Source organism: Setaria viridis, chromosome 8 (assembly GCF_005286985.2).
Source record: "Setaria viridis chromosome 8, Setaria_viridis_v4.0, whole genome shotgun sequence".
Taxonomy (NCBI): Eukaryota; Viridiplantae; Streptophyta; class Magnoliopsida; order Poales; family Poaceae; genus Setaria; species Setaria viridis.
In genome coordinates this window covers 29,719,327-29,737,016 of record NC_048270.2, presented here as the reverse complement: position 1 = coordinate 29,737,016, position 17,690 = coordinate 29,719,327, and the positions used below count along the sequence as shown (strand labels likewise).

Here is a 17,690-nt window from a genome sequence, read left to right as displayed (position 1 = left end):
GTACTTGAGATCAGTAGGCTGGTGCTTGTTGCTGTACATGCATGTGCCCAGTTGGCCAGTTCTATGAACGTCGCTACATTTTTTAGCATCGTGTGAAATCATGTTACACACTCCCCCTTTGAACAAACAAAACAAATCCAGAGTAATCCATTTATCTTACCCTAATGTGCACCCATGTGCTGTACAAATTCATTGTGAAATTATCACGATCAATGGAAGCAATAGGTTAGGGCAGAAGAGGGCATTGCTGCGGTGGAGAAGTTCGGCTAGGAAAATACCCTCGCCGATCAGGTCCTGGAGGGCAGACGACGTAAGTGGGCCGACCATAGGGATAGAGGTCAGGGAAGAGGGGGAACCCTAAAAACTCTGCTCTATTTTTATAGAGGTGTTAACATGACCCAACTCAATCACAACTCAAATCCCTAAAACCACTTACGACTGAACAGCCCTACTAACCTAACTACTAGCCAGCTGCTTATTTCTGAGCGAATAGGTCTCGACCACTGTGACAAATATATGATAAAGAATTCAATGAAATCAGTGCCCATGTTTTTCACTTCCATCTATTTTTTTCCTTTTTTCCAAACTTCTGTATTCTCCATCGTAGGTCATCAAATTGGAAAGGAAGGGCAAACAACTCAACATTGCTTTACTATGGCATAGCACACTGCTTCTCAGTATTTTCTCTCCGCATCCAAACCCTTCTTTGTTGATCCGTCCCTCATCTCATGGCTTACCTCATTGTTGCTGCATCTTCTTCCATGCGTTGCACCAAACAAGTGTCTCAGCTCCACCATGGCTCCTTCCTTCCCCAGGCCTGCTGCCGCCACCCACCATGCCCGAAAAGTAAAAGTTGGATGCCTAAGTACTTTGCTATGCTTGTCCCCAGTGTGAATGCATCTCGATCTGTTCATGTATGCGTCCCCTATAGCTTGCAACTACTCAGACCCTATTAACCATCACCGTGCCCCTGCTTATGACTCCTACAATAGTTTGGTGGATATAACCCCGAGTACCTCATGATGGTCTTAGAAGATCGCGGATTTAATCTTGTTACTTGTAGCCGCAAGATGATTTAGAGATACATACTAGTTGGATATTAGGAAAGAAGCCGTTGTGATAAGATTTGATCTTGTTACTTGTAGCTGACTAGGACCTTAAAATAACTTAGAGCAACTTCACCAATAGTCCTCAAACTAAAGCCTTTAAAGATTAAATGGAGTTCTCTCTATTTTTTTAAGAACCATAAAAATATCTCCAACTCCAGTAATAACCCCCACGGATAGAGGGCTCCTTAGAGACCCCACAGGAATAGAGCATGGAGGGTGGAATTTAGAGATCTCCCCAAAATGGGGAGCCAAATAGAGAGCTGACTAGAGTACATTTTTTTAACTTGGTCCTCTAAACTTGGAGTAGGAGGCTGTTTAGAGGTCTAGTTTAGTTGCTCTTATAATCCTACCCTAGAGTAAGGACGGGAAGGGGAACCCTTAGAACCTAGACAACCACAACCAGAACACAGGAGGTATTACCGAGCATGTCTAAATCTCGTGTCATTGCGCCCCTATATTACCGCCAATCTTAGAGTCTATTTGTTTGAGCTGTAGTTTTGGGAGCTTTTCTTAAAAGTTGTTGCTGGGCTTTTGGTTATGAAAAACCAACAATAGCCTTTAGAATATGTTTTTAGTTTTCTGGGCTCTGAAAGCTACGAAAAGTCTAGAAAACTGAGCTTTTCAGCTTTTCATATAAACTCAGCTTTTCTGGAAGCTGCACGAGAAGTTCGTTGTTTGTTTGAGCTTTTGACTTTTTATGCTAAAAAGCTGCTCATAAGCTCAAACAAACAGGACCTTAGGTCCAATGATCCATCCACTGGACAATATACCACCTCGGGTAATCCTCTAAGGGGACTGCCAGCATAACCCCCGACCAATAGCAAGGATACGAGTGGCGTGTGAACCACTTCCGGCATAGGAGTAGCAGTAGGGGCAATCTATGAGCATTCCAGGACAGGAGCAGTAGTTGGAGGTGGAACAAGTCGATGGGGAGTGGATGTCTTAGTAGATGCGGGTGATCGGGCAGTAAGCGAGGAAGGCAATGCGGTCACTCACGCCGCTCCATTGACCTTGGCCTCTAGTGCCCTTCTCTGGCGTCATACCATGCTGCCTCTGAGTCTGACCATCAGTGGTGAATGCCATGGTCGCTGCTGAGGATGGCTTCTGGCACATATTGACCAAAGTCATAAACAAGCCTTAAACTGTTATGCACTCTCTGCCCTATTTGACTGAATGTTTCTCAACCTAGGTAGTCTGTACACTGTCTACCTAGGTCCAGACATGGACTAAGATTCATAATGTTCCACAAGAGATTCATTTAGCCTTCAGCCAATAGGGAATTTCATTGTTAGTCAGCTATGCACTTATTGTATCTGCATTTCAGCATCTTTTGTACTCAAGGATTGATGCAATATTGCACAGTTAACTGTACCAAATTTTCTTTTTCTTTTTTAAAAAATGTGATTTGTAGTATGTCATGGTATTGGACTATTGGTAAATGGGCAGGTACCCATGTCTGCTGCTGCCAGTGATGAATGACCATGATATGGTGAGGTCATGTCTAAAGGGTAAACGGTGAGTTGAACTATGCTCTTCGTGAGATCTTTCTCAATCAGCAGCTCCATCTTCTACAACAATTTCTATGATGTACTCATGAGATGAAGTTTCTCTGAAGGAACCATATTGATATAATTCTGTGAATTGTAGGGCTTGCAACCAATGTTTTTTAAAAGATAGTCCAAAAATTTCTTAATAACTAAGCTGTAGTGGCTTATTCTGGGCCATTTCAGTGGGCCACTTGATGCTAATAGAATAATACCTTTTCAAAAATGAATATTTTAAGCTCATCTCAACTGAACAATTTGTTTTTTATGTGAGATTGATTTGTTATATTAATAGCTCAGTCGTTTGAACTGTTCAGCACTATATGAACAAAATAAACTGGTAGATTGGTAAATATTCGTATTTTCACAAAAGATATCGTAAAATAACATTTATGAATTCACTTGGATTCATAATTTTATTTCTTAATTCGTAAAATATAATTGTTCCATTTTTGTGATTTTCCAGAATCCTATGTTGACTGATGCACTGGTGGTTCGTATTTTATTTTGCATAGCGTTTCACTCAAATAGAATTGCAGTCCTGGGTAGATATTTTGTGGTTAAAACAGAGTTGAACCTCTAGACTAATTTTGAAGCAGGTTTTACTTTCAGTAAATTTCAAAGTTTCAACCCAAGAGACTTAACTGAAATTTCTTTCTTGAAAGCACACACAGTTAAGAATGATTACAATCTTAAGAACTTGCTCTGCTTCAAGCTGTAGCCTGTAACCCACAATGCCCTTGTACCTTTCCAGGCCAGGCTATTTTGAGTACACGGATCCACCAACGCGTAGTAGTCATGCTAAAATCTCCACATCCACACCATTTTACTCTCCCTTGCAATTTCCCCTGTTTAAAAAAATCACTCTTTATAATATATCCCCAATGTAATGCTCCAATCATTGATGTGAAAATTAAAGCTTCTGTATATGATTTCTGTCCCAGGTTTCATTGGACATCTACTAAACGTATCGGTATCTGTCATGTTTTTGCGGGTAAGATGCATTGCTTCAGAGTTGGAGAGGAACAAGAGTATTTTGGAACTGAAAGGTAATAAAACTATATCCAGGTCTGCCTAATAATGATTGCGATCCAATTTATTCTGGTATCTAATGATATACTTGATATGGCAGAGCTTTATTAATCAAGGTGGATGGATAACAATGGCAAGGTTAGCCCTGTTCGCCCTCCGAAGAGACTGAACTTTCAGGTACTAATTCTTGCTTAACAAAGCTCTTGTTTAGTTCACCCCAACTCCCAACTTTGGCACTATGCAAAAAGAAGATTCCCCATCACATCAAACTTGCGGTACATGAATGGAGTACTAAATGTAGATGAAATTAAAAACCAATTGCACAGTTTTGTTGTACTTTGCGAGACGAATCTTTTGAGCCTAATTAGTCAATATTTGGACAATAATTCACAAATACAAACGAAACGCTACAGTGTGCTACAGTGCTATAACAGTAATTTGGCACCTCCAAACTTTGGCAGTCAATTCTCTCTATGGCTTATATAATGCTGATCCTAACAAATTGCTAACAACCAAGGTATAACAATGGGCTAATTCTGGTACTCTACCGCTTACCAACTAGAACCAACTGCTAATTCTGTGGAGCTGCCGCCGGATCCTTGTTGTGCCTCCGGCGCTGGTAGGTGTGCTCAGCAAAGGCGTACATACTCCACAATAATACTTACCCAATGTGTGTTTAAGTTTTTCCATGTTACAAAATGCATGCTACTTGCTGCCAGATCTTGCAAGCTGGGCTGACTTCTTTCAAAAATAAGATTGTTCCTTTGCTTCCAAATTTGCCATGCTCCAATATGAATGTTTCAATATAGAAAGAGTTTGGAAAGTACATTTTAGCTGAAACCAACATGTCAAAGAAATTGAGGTGCGTGTTCCAGTGAATGCCAAGAAGCTGCCAGCAATGTTTACTAAAGGTGCAACCAAAGAATAGGTGAGAGGCAGTTTCTTCTGTATTTGCTTGACATAGGACACAATTGTAGTTATTCCTTTTAATTCTAGGTTCTTCCTTTTCAGTATGTTTCTTGTGTTCAATCTGTCCATGAGTAGAAGGCAGCAAAAAAACCCTTAATTGGAACACCTTGACTTTTAGGTCCATAGGAAGGGTAGCCCCGACATCATAACAATCCAACAATCTGGCCTCTCCTAGCTTTGTGCAGATTGTGTTTTTTCTTTTGTGGGGCTTTGCACAGATTGTGAAAATCAAAGAAACCAAAGTGGCTAGGTAATATAAGGAATGACAGTCTAGAGCTCTCAACAGGTTCCCAGGATGCTCACACACAGTACACACACAAGCACAGTAAGTTGGTGCTGCCGAACTGCTTGCAGCCTTTTCTGTTTTCTGCTATATTTATATACAACCAAATGCTATAATAAGGCCTGAGTTAATCATATAACTATTACAGCCACTACTACTCTGATTTGCTATTATTCTCCCCAATTATCGGCTAGAAATCAGCTTACTAACGACCATGAACATGAACACTAGCAAGCACTTGGGCAGACTCAAACACACATGGTTTATTGCTGGCAATCTCTCTCTAATCGTTGTGTGTGGACTTGGAGTTGATGTGGACCATTCCAATCCTAGCATGAAGCTCATGGAATCTGATTCGTCCAAGTGCCTTCATTTGAATGCCATTGAGCTGTTCCTTGGTGCTGATGAAGTCGGCACTGATCCTCCAATCTTCCTAGCTAGCAGTCCTTGGTGAAGTGGCAGAGCACATCGATGTGTTTGCTACTTCATGGAAGACAGCATTTTTCATCAGCGATATGTCTGCCTTGTTGTCAATCTTCAGCACGGCAGTTTCGACGTTCCTCCACTTGATGTCGCAAGTGGCCAAGCCAACTACACCTCCTGTGTGGCTCTAGTAGGCAACAACATACTCCGTCTCACAGGACGAGAGTGCCACTGCCACCACCTTTTGGGTTGAGAGCATGCCAACATACCAAGCTGCTGCCCAAGAAAAACGGATCAAGGGACGTACTTTTCCTTGTGTCAACATGTGCGCAGGTCGTTGTTGGTGTACCTGACAATGCAAGCAGTGCCTCAATTGTCCTCCGGTAGTGTTAGCCAAGACTGTTCCTGCCACAAAGGGCAGGATGCTTCACTGCCTCCATGTGCTCTTCTGTAGGTCACTTCATGAAGTGACTCGTGTACCCCACACCGAAAGTAAGGTTCGGCCAAGTGTGGAGAAGATAGCGAAGGCTTCCAATGATCCTCCAGTACTGAATGACGTCCACCTCCGCCACCATGCTGTCACGGCATAGCTTGAGCCGCTCCTCCATTGGATCTGCATAGGGTTGCCGTTCTACATCCCTGCCATCTCAAAGATGCACCTGGCGTTGTGTGCAGTGTGCCTGGCATAACGTAGAAGAGCAAGCCCAAATCGTTAATCCTTAACATTGCGTTCATCTCCATCTTGAAGAGATTGATTTCTACCTCGGCTGATCCAATGATGATCAAATCATCCACAAAGACCCCAGGTATAGAGATCAAGTATAATGGAAAGAATCATCTTCCCACAAATCATTTCTAGGTAAATACATTACAAACAATACTTATGAACTTGAATATGTCCGTTTTGAAATAAAAGAGAGCAGTTCGTTCAGAAACCTATGGAAAAACTAACCAACATCTAAGAAAAGATTTCCATGCCTTATTGATCAGACAAAAACACACATTTATTGTCAAGATTTCAGAAAAAATGGCCAATGATGATCCATCGTTGAAGCTGATCTATGTTGTGCTCCAGCATGTATACATCTGAAAGTTTCTACAAAATGTCGTGCCTCTGTAGCCTCCTTTCTTCAAACCTAATTTGCTCAGTAAGCTATGTTTCTTTTCACTGAGCATACTTTGCAATAGAATTGTGGGCCTATATGAGAAATGGTGCTGTCTCTTTTCTGCTGTTATTAGCATAAATATTTTCTTCGTATCTGCTTCAAGTGTTGGTTTAAAACACAAACATTGATAATTGAAGCAAATGTTTTTACAATGCTACACAGACTCTTGACCTTGCTAGATTGCACATCAGTAATGCAGTATTGAGAGTACTTCAATGGCTGCTGCATGCAGCATAAATTTTTTCAGATGGGAACACTTCACATTCAGAAGCTTCAAAAGACTGCTGGTCTTTCAGAGGTACCTCCAGAAGCTACAACTTCGTATCACGTTCATTAGGCCACGTTTCCAAGCATGGTCACAGACAAGCCGCAGTGCTAATAACACATATTAAACAACATCACAGGTCTACTAGGTGCGCCTTAGGCGCTAGAGGTTTCCTAACAGTGAGTAAACGTTGCAATCAAATTCCAGTCTGTAATTTGTTCTCACCTCCATATTGATCTACTTTGCCACAGCCATGGAGCTTCCCCCATGGTGTTTGAAAGCGGTGGACAAGATACGTCGTAAATTCTTGTGGAGAGGCAGAAAGGAGGCAAATGGAGGTCATTGTTTGATTGCATGGCGACCGAAGGAGCTAGGAGGACAAGGCATTTTGGACCTGTAGCGTTTCTGTTGGGATCTCAGGATTTGCTTATTGTGGTTAAGCAAAACTGAACCGGGGAAGCCATGGGCGGCCTTCCCGGATTCAGTTCATGGCTGCGCCCCAGTCACTCTTTGCCTCTACTGTGATTACTGAAGTTGGCAATGGGGCAAACACTAAATTCTGGACAGATAGATGGCTGACTGGGTGCTCTTTATTGAGCTGCTGGCTCCTCAACTTTTTGCGTGATTAGCAAAAAGACGCGCTAAAAGGTGCACTATTCAGGATGCTCTACTTGTGAATCAATGGCTACACGATATCCAATGGCACTACTCGGTTGCAGTCCTATCTGAGTTCCTTGACATTTGGGACTTGGTGCAAGCGGTGGTGCTCCAACCAGAGGTTGATGATGTGCACAAATGGAGGCTGGATCCATCAGGACAATTCACTACCAAATCAGCCTATGAGGCACTTTTAACGGATCAATCTATTTTTGCACCGAGTAAACTGACTGGAATATATGGGCAACAAGGAAGTGCAAATTCTTCCTCTGGCTAGTTGCATATAAGTGCTGTTGGACAGCGGATAGCCTATCTGGACGTGGATTCCCCCATCCTGCCCTCTCTGTGACCATGAAGATGAGACAATCCAACACCTTTTTGGCATGTGCCTTCTCCCAACAATTTTTGCATCAGCTACTGTGCTGTTTCGGGCTCCCTGATTTCACACCTGAAGCAAACACGGCTGGTTTTTATGAGTGGTGGAGGTGGAAGCAAGCTTATGATATGGTCTGTAAGGAATCTCGGCGTGGATTTAACACGCTGGTCATATTTGGGGCTTGGACTCTTTGGAAGACAAGGAACAATGTAGTGTTTAATTGTTCCTCACCAAGGATTGATCAGGTTGATCTCTGGATGCTTGCAAGTGCTAAAGGTTTAAGTACTCTGGTTGCTGTTAGACCTCCTGGTTAACAGCATTTTATGACCAGTAGGTTCTGTGGTCACCTAGTTCACGGGCGCGAATGTAATTTAAAACCCAGGGTGTGTGTGATGCGAGTTGTAAGGCTATTTTGGCCTTTTTTTCCCTCTCTCAATGCAACGATACGCAGCTCTCCTGCGTATTCAAAAATAAATAAGTTTCAGTCTGCTAATATATTTACCACCTTTTGTTTTTGTTAATGATATGTTAAAAAATGCTAACATTTTGTTGATATGTGAAAATTTAATTGCAGATAGTCCAATCTTTATAATTTCGTACCGTTTTTAATTTTCTGTACGTACACATTGCTACTTTGCATTTTATCCTATGACTTAACCCTGAATTGTGGTGCTCTTTAATTTGCTTGCAAACAAATCTATAGCTGTGTGCTATGCTAGTTGTTCAAGACTTCTACATATGCATGGATTATTTCTGGGTTGATTATTTGGTGTGTATGCATTTTCGTTTGAGATGCAAGGGCAGGGAAACAAAGCTGAGTAGTGATCAGGTACCTTTCTGTTTGGCTTTAGGAGCTGTGCCATGGGATTTTAGGAGTTGCATGTTTGGGCTGGCGCTCGAGATTATGGCAGAGATTAGCATCAGGCCAGAAACAGTGATATGCCTGTTACAAATATGTTGACATTTACACCGTCCATTATTGAATAGCTCTTCTGCGTGTTTGAGAAGAAAATATCTTTTTACCTTTTTTTTAGGTAAATAGAGTAGGGGAGGCCCCTACTGTGTTAAATATATTAAAATAGTGTTAAAATAAATTGTACAGAAAGAAAGAAAAGAGGTTGGAACAGATGTACAAGAAGCAGGGAGAAAATGACAGCGCAAGTGAGATAGTTAGCGTAAGGAGTCTATCCAAGCTAGAAAAGGAGCTTTTTTATCGCTCTTGAATCTGTGAGCCTGTAGAGTAGCATCTTCTACAAGTTGATGCTTCCAAGAAGTGAGGCTTGGCTGCTTATTTTCAAAGACAAGGTTGTTTCTTTGTTTCCAAATGTTCCAGGAAGCAATGATGAACACCTCCATGAAAAGAAGCTGTTGATTGTTTTGCTAGGTTTCTATCATCATGCTAAAGAAGGGTTGATGAGTTTCACTGAAATTCAATAGCTTGCCAACAGGAGATGCTAACTCACAGTCAAAGAAGAGATGAAACGCTGTTTCTTCTGTGTTAAGTCTACAGAGGACGCAATTGTAGTTGTTTTCATTTATCTTTAGGTTTTTCCTCCTGAGAAGATTCCTTGTATTCAACCTATCCATGAGAAGAAGCTAAGAGAATACTTTAAGCTTGTTGCTGCACCGCGATTTCCATATCCATAAAAAAGGTTCTGGTGGCCTGACATGTATGTATGGGAAGCAGTAGAACTTCTTTGATGAATAGTTGTTGGAGCCCCAAATGTACTGCCACGAATCCTTGTTTCCTTCATGCACTTGTATCCCTTGTATCAGTACTTGTAGATTTTGAAATTCCTGAAAAGCTTGTTCTGATAGAGGTAAATGAAATTGATCCTCTGTGATATTGTTTGTCAAAAACTTTTGCACTGATATATTTTTGTCAATTGCAAATGAGTATAATCTCGGGAATTTGTTTTGCAGCAAGTGCCCATTCCATATATCTGACCAGAATAGCAGTGTTGATCCATCTCCTACAGGACATGCTGCCACACCCCTGAATTTTATCGCAACATCTTTCCACCAAAAGGATCCTTTTTCTTGGGTAGCATGAGGGACTTCTCCATTGGCATAATATGTGCTCCAGATTAAGTTGACCCATGGTATATCTCTTTTGTTGTAAAATTTATCTAAATGCTTGAGAAGAAGAGCAGTATTTTGACTTCTGATACATAGTACTACAAGTCCACCTTTAGTTTTGGGCTTAGTAACCTTCTTCCATGCAACCAAAGACTTATTTTTTGCATTCACATCAGATCCCCTCAAAAGACAATGCCTTCTCGCTCTATAAAAATATTCGGTGACTGCTACTGGCATTTGCATTGTGCACATAGCATAAGTAAGCAATGGAGATATGACTGAATTGGTCAATTCAAGCCTGCCAGCATGAGATAACATAGAGGAGGTGGCGGTGAGTCTTCGTTCTGCTTTGTTCATGATAGGGGCATAGTGCTCAACTCTGGGTTTGGTTGTTCCCAATTGTAATCCCAAGTATGTGAAAGGAAGATTTCCTAGTTTATATCCAAAAGGTCAAGCAAGTTGTATGGCTCTTTCTTCTGAGACATTGAGTGGGACTAGACATGACTTTGAGTAGTTCACTTTCAGCCCCGTTGAGAAAAGCTTTCAAGGAGCTCTTTTAGGCAAAGAAGTTCCTGTTGTGAGGCTTTCATAATGAGAATTGTGTCATCTGCATATTGCACTATGGGGAAATCATTGGCGTTGTTTGCTGGGATGGGCATGCTGAGAGTGCCTTGTTGGTGAGTTTTGTGTCTTTTTACCTTTCATCTCTTATTAGATCCTAACATTTCACTTGGTTCACCATGTCTTAGAATCTCAACGTACATTATTAGAGGGTGCCCATGATTAGTAGGAGTAGACAGTGATTTTGTTTGACAACAGTTTCAATTATTTGCAGATATGTTGTGGGATACAAGAAAATATTAAAGATATATCGTGGAATACAGGAATTATCTTCGGACCACCTTCATAATTGAACCGTCTTCCATCAAATAATATGGCATTGATAGCTGGCTCAATTCCTTCTGCTTACGACACAGCAAGCCGAACAAGTGATATGTGATAAGCTCACCAGTTCGTAGCAACATGAGGCACACGTAATTTGTGTCATCTTCGCTTGGAGAATATTTATGACACATAAGGTCCTTGCTAAGCTATGGGCTCTGCTTCTGTTTGGTTACACGTTTTTACAGCTCTTGTTGTAGCGCCCAATGTGTGTAGTTGCAATGCAGTGTATAGGGGATTCTGATGTCTAGCACTATTCTTGATCAAACAAAGATACGAGAACGACCTAGTATTTGAATTTTGTTCACAATCGTCCAATCTGGATCATCGTTTGTGAGGTACAATGAAATTATTCCTTCAGCGACTGAGCTCAATCCAACTTTGTTTTGAGCACAAATAGTTACACTAACAAACCTTGAGAAAACGGCAACACTTCAACAATTTAATTATAACAATGTCAGCCATAATTGAATTACACTAATTCTTAAAGTATATTCCAGAAACATGCCCAAACATGGAGGGTGAAACCCAAAAAAAAATGTGTACACGGCACCCAAAATCAGCTTGGTTCCTTTTTCAGGGCTGGCACCTAATATGATTGACAAAATCCTAATAAGAATGCAAGTTTTGGAACAGAAACAGGTTCCACACATTGAGCACAGCGACAAGGATCCAAGAAATAAATTGCATCGACGTCAACAAATGGGCCATCATTTGCATCTTGTAGATGCATACAAAGTAGCAAATGACCCTAGGAAGTTAATCCAAAATCACAATGGTACCTAGCAATAATCTTTGGACCTAGAGTCCTGCAGGATCATTGGTTTACAGCATTTCAAGTTAGCTGCTTCTGTAGCATACCAGCAAAGATTCTTTGAAACTGTTGTTTGTCAGCATCAAGCGCTTTCTGGACACTGCTTTCCACCACGCTCAGTTTGGAGAGTTTTTCCTCATCATCTTCTTTAGCCTTCTCAATCAGTTGTCCTTTCTGGCGAAGGTGCTCAAGTTTCTCTTCAAGCTCAGCCATCGCTTGATCAACTTCACAAAGTAATGAATCGTTTTTTGACAGGGAACTTATTGCTCCAAGCTTCTGTGCTACAACTGCGGATTTCTCTTCAAGATGTTTAGTGTATTCAAATTTCACCTTAATCGCTTTATCCAGCAAAGTTTCAAAATACTGAACGTCAAATCCGTTAGTCTTTAGTTCAGCAAGTACGCCTTTTGCCTCTTCAAATGATCCTTCATTGTCTGCTATGCTTGATTTCCTTATACTTTTCACGAAGAGGTCGAATGACACCATCAGACCAAGAGCCTTTCCTTCTCGTAGTCCAGGCAAATATTGCTGAAGTGGAAGAAAATGTGGTTGCTGCGGAAACTCCTTGAACACATCGCTTTCATCAATTTCAGACCAGAAGTGTGAGGTCTTGACGAATGGAACTTGGGTACCAGTTTTGTTCCTAAGCGCATCAGCATCTCTAGTTTTTTGACAGCCACCGCTGGGAGAAGTCAGCCCTTCGTCGAGCTTACTACCTTGTACATCAATATCTGCCAAAAGATCCAGTGATTAGAAAGCTGATAAGTTGATGTACACAAAAAAAAACTACAGTTTCACAAATCACCATGGATAAGAATAGATAGCTCATACCATTGGAATCTGACTCAAAGCTCAAAGGAACCAATGCTAAAGGTTCTTGATATGTCACTTCATTTGTGTTTATTGTACCCTCAGTACTGTCAAGTAGCTGCTGAGTGGATTTTGTACTCTCGAACTGTATGTGAAACAATATATCAGAATGAGATTCGTCACTGACAGATAATAGAAAGTATCAAGTCAAGAAAGAACATTCTTACTGTTAACGGAGATTCTCTATGTGATCCAGCTACTTCGTTTACTCCTATCTTCTGGCCCGTACTAGGCGACTCTAATGAGCTATGCAGACTATGTGGTTCATCGAAGTATTTCTTTTTCTTACTAGCTACTGCAGGTTGTACCATAATCATCAAATTTTGATGAACCATATCATTGATGGATAAGTATTAGAGGAACTACTTACTTTTCTTTGAAGTGTAAACCTTACAAAGTTGAATACTTTTTCTCTCTGGCTGATTTTGCACCTGCAAAATTATTGACATGGAGCCATTGAAAGCCACTGTAAATGCCTTGGTTGTAAATGCTACATACACTTTAAGGAAAAAAATAATACAGGGTACTCACATTGTCAAAGGCATCAGTTTTTGGGGCTGTTGAGTGCCCTGGGGAAGGACAGAGAAGCATATTCATTAGCACTAAACAAACTGAACTACTCACTATACAGTGTAAAAGCACATGCAGATCACCCTTGCTATGGAGTGGAGAGGAAGAATTCGGAGGGTGGATGCTTGCCGGAGAGTCTTCCACTGCAGATAAGGGAGTGCCCATCATAGAAAGTGAAGCATGTTCAGAATCTTCAGCTAATACGGCCACCTTTGGCTGCAATTCTTTCCTTGACTTTTTGGCCCCAGAATACTCAGGATCACGACAATGTTCATCATCACTGAATGTCACATTATTTGACCTTGTACGTTTTCCAGATGCAGACGACCACCTGGAATTAGCCTGTCTCTGCACAAGTTATGAAAACATCAGAATGCACAATCCAAGCTTCATAATAGACTGCAACTTCAAGAAAATTTCTTACAATCTCAATGCTCAGTACAATGCTTATAGTGAAATGCAAAACAAGCACAAGCACAGCTATGGAATGGATTTGTTATATTACCTTAGCACTCACAATGCTCCAATGCTTGCCATCATCCCAGCTGTAGTGCGGCTTCAGAAACTCTACCACCTTGGTCACCAGCTTCCTGGCTTTGCTGCCATTGATACTGACCTTAAACTCACCATCCCCGACAATCTTGCGCACCACTGCCGCTGACCACGCCCCATCACAATACGCCTCCACGGCAGCGCCAGGCCCCAGCCAGAACTCGCTCTCCTGTGGTGAGTGCTCCACGGCCGGCCGGATAAACTGCCAATGCAGGTACTCCGTCGCCTTCTCGGCTTCGCCGCCCCCTTCCTCTTCCAGATCGGAGTACTCAACGACATAGCTGAGGTCATCGATTACCTTCGCCACCGTCGCGGGGAACCAGGAGTAGCCGTACACCTCCTGGACCCTCCCCACCTCGACCTTCTCGCCGGCCTGGTACACCCTAACCTCGCCCTCTGGCCGGACGGCGATGACGGACCGCGACGGGACCCACTCACCGCCGCCAACGTAGTCGCGGCGGGGCCGGACGAGGCTGGGCGAGAACTGGATTACCTCGCGGGAGATGGGGAACGCGACGGCGACGGCGGCGGGGGAGGCGGAGAGGACGATGCCGGACCACCAGCCGCAGTTGTGGAAGGCCTCGACGGCGTCGTGGGGGAGGAATCGCGGCGGCGGGGACTCCGGGTCCGGGGGCGGGGGCCGCGGCCGGACATGGGTAGGGGCGAACGACTCCTCGAGGGCGCCGCCGCCATTGTCGTCTTGGAGGTCCGCGTACGAGACGGTGTACTCCGCTGGGAGGCCGTCGCCGCGGGCGGAGGCGAAGCTGACGACGGTGGCCGCGTACCAGGTGCCGTAGTACCCGTCGCCGTCGAGGCGGACCTCGACGTCGGTGCCGGGAGGCAGGAGGGGCGGCGCCGAAGGGGACGGGGAGCGCGGAGGCTGGGGCTGAGGCGGGGCCTTCCTCGGAGCGCTCCAACCGCGCCGGCGGCGGCGGCGGCGGCCGGTGAGCGGCGGTGCGCGGCCGGCCGCCATGGGGTTTTGGGTTTCTTGCGCGGGCGATTTGGGTGGCGAACGCTAAGCGCGTGGGGTGAGAGAGACGGGAAGTGCGAGCGTTGCGGCATTCGTTGAGTAAATAATCTGTCAGAAAAAAATCATCTGCAATCGTTAAGAAATACTGAAATACTGCAGAAGGATTGAGCCATAAGGCTAATCTTCATTGAAGGTTCCATAGAAATTTTATAAACATCAGCAAGTTCTCTGATTTAAGTTATTATAAAAAAGAAATGGGAGTTTCTCTCCACAGTTGTCGCAGACAAAACTCGTTACATTTACCGCAGACCAAACTCGTTCGAGTGTGGGTGGCCATTTGGATCGCATGGGAGCATGTCCAACCGTAAAGATAATAATACTAGATATATAAATATCCACATCACGATTGATAACACCTCCAATAACACATTTTTCAAAATTTATATGGCCTGGCACGTAATAGAGTTAAACTTACATGAAATGTATTATACACAAGCTACTAACGGTAGTTGGTTTTTATTTTTACTAGCAAATATGCCCGTGTGTTGCTACGGATAAAAAAAAGTTAGACATCGGTAAAAAAGTTGGACATCGGTAAATTGGTGGGCTAAAAATTATTCATGATAATAACTCTATGTTGGTGGGCTAAAAAAATTATATTTCTCTCTTTACATCTCTATTGAGCTCCCACCGAATGGATCGTGAGAAATTGGACTTCTTAGGGGGCCAAACTGCAAAACGAGCATCTCATCTTCAACCTCTCGAACTGGTTGATCCGATGGCCAGGCTCACCATCGTCGGGCCGGCCGGGAGTACGTAGGGCACGGGCGGCTGTGTCGGTGGCGCCGATGCACGCAGGGCTACAGCGGCGCGGGGGCGAGGTGGTGCTGGCGAGGTGCGGCTCGGGGTCGAGAGGCGACGGGTGTGGGGTGCATGGCACGTGCAGGGGCCGCGCGGCTCGGCTCGAGCTCGATGTGGGGAGAGGCGGCGGCCAGGCGTGCGAGGGGTGAGCACCGGAAGGATGCGGCGCGATGCAGGAGGGGGGGCGGGCAAGTAGGAGCTCGGGGTCGACCATGGCCGGCCGGCATGGACAGAGAGAAAATGAGGGAGAAGGAAGAAGGAGGGATTATGAGAAAGGGGAAGTAGATGGTGAAGTTCAAGTTCATGTCCGAACTCTATTTCTTCCTGCGGCCGGCCATTGCAACGTAGCCAAGCGGCAGCTGGACACAGGCGGATAGGATCGAGTTACCTATAGTTAGCATCATGGGCTCACTTGTCAATCAGATTAGGTTCGACCAAACCAAAAAAGTGGGCAGAACCGTTCCTCACTTTAATAATATGTATATATATAATGAAACGGGACGGGAGTACCCGGGAGTGGTACGGGATGCAGTTGAGGGTTTATCCGCCCGTATTTGGGGTTTATCCGCCCCGGTATTCCATTTTCAACCAGGATGATCCAATTTTTATCCTGTTTTAGATTTGTCGGCGATGGACCCAAATATACTAACTTCCCGGTCCATGAGGCAGCAGGCCTGAGCAGTGTGCGTTAGAGCCAAGGAGGACGCGCGCTGGAGCAGGCTCGCTTGCTCCTTGCTGCCACTCTGTCACTGCTCGCTTTGCTTTGCTATACTTTGCTAGCTTTCTAGCAGTGCTGGGTGGTGGCTGCTGTAAAAATCATCGTGTCATTTGTTCTAGTTGTATTCCATTCTGTCATTCAGTACAAGCTCTGCGGCAAGGACAAGCTCCATAGCCGATAGGAAACAAGAATCCAAAGTAAATCCAGAACTATCAAATCATATGAACGATTCACTATCTCAAAATCGGCATCCATCATCAACAATTAAACATCTCAAAATCGGTTTCCCAAGATGGGAACACGATCCATCCGTATGAATTATGAAAGAACCTAAAACTCTGTTGTTGAACGCATCTCACGCAGACGAACAGGAACTGAGAAAAACCAGAAAAATTCGAAGCAACCTCCAGCCGCCGCCAGACTTCTGGAGCCCGTCCAAGAGCGCCGCGCCCCTCAGGTGGCAGATGAGCGCGCAGAACGTGACCCCGAGCAGGAACGCCACAAGCCGTCTGAACCTACTGCCTCGCGTCCTCCGGCCCCTCCCCAACACCACAGCCAAGATGCCGAGCGCCTGGCCCAGGCCGGACGCATTCCAGGCCTCCGCGAGCGCCGTGAGCCTGTCGCCGGCGAGCGCCAGGGAGAGCGCGACCGCCGCGAGGTCCTCGGCTGGCGTCTTCCTCCTCCTACCCAGCCTAAACCACCCGCCGCCGCCGGGGACGACGACCGTGAGGGGGCGCGGGCGGGGAAGAAGGCGGCGAAGGGAGATGGAGGGGAGGTGGCGCACGGGCTTCGGCGGGAATGCGATTGTCTTGAGCTTCGCGATGCGGCGGCGGTGGCGGCCGCTGTGTGCGGCACCACGGCTGCAGGTGATGGCGGTTGAGACGGTGCTCCATCCTCGACCTTGCTCATGGGTCGCTGCCGCTGCCGTCTGTCCTATGGCGGCCTTGATTTCACCCCTGGGAGGCAGAGGCCGGCGGGTTCCTGGAGCAGGTGGCCCAGGCGGGGGTGGGCGTGGGTGCTTGGGAGGCGGAGGAGGAGGGAGGCGGACTCCGTGGTGGTGAGGCCGGCACCGCAGTGAGGAGCTCCTCCTCCCTCTCCCCCGGCCGAGGCAGGCGGAGGGCGCAAGCCGGGCGGCGCGGCCGAGCCCGGCTCGCCGGCCGACCTTGCCGTCCACACCTCGCGCAGGGGCAGTTGCGGCAGCAGCGGTGGACGTGGGGAGCGTGTGGTGGTAGTGCGCCTCCTGCCCCATCTCGAACGGACCCGGATGCGGCCACCGTCGCTCCACCGCTCGCCGCCGGGTCTAAGGGCGGAGAGGGAGCCCGGGGCACGGGGAAAGAAACGAGACCGATACCAGAGAGGGACACGCACCGCCACCCATCAATGACTAAAGTTGGACCAAATAAAAAAAATGGGCAGAAGCGGTCCACACTTTATAAATAAGTATAGATTACTAATCATTTTTGCCACAAAAGAAAAATGACGATAAAAAG

The 17,690-nt window shown here is 45.1% G+C and overlaps 2 protein-coding genes across 2 annotated transcripts; both read right to left on the bottom strand.

Moving 5' to 3' along the window:
• Positions 1 to 11,680: 11,680 nt before the first annotated feature.
• Positions 11,681 to 14,624, bottom strand: LOC117834465 (DUF724 domain-containing protein 3). The gene is made up of 6 exons (XM_072290294.1): positions 13,605 to 14,624; positions 13,229 to 13,447; positions 13,061 to 13,098; positions 12,900 to 12,960; positions 12,491 to 12,614; positions 11,681 to 12,390 (listed from the first exon to the last, which is right to left on the bottom strand). The coding sequence occupies exons 1-6, from the start codon at positions 14,622 to 14,624 to the stop codon at positions 11,681 to 11,683; spliced, it is 2,172 nt and encodes a 723-aa protein (XP_072146395.1).
• Positions 14,625 to 16,555: 1,931 nt separating this feature from the next.
• Positions 16,556 to 17,449, bottom strand: LOC140220275 (uncharacterized). The gene has a single exon (XM_072290293.1). The coding sequence runs from the start codon at positions 17,447 to 17,449 to the stop codon at positions 16,556 to 16,558; it is 894 nt and encodes a 297-aa protein (XP_072146394.1).
• Between the last annotated feature and the right edge of the window lie 241 nt (positions 17,450 to 17,690).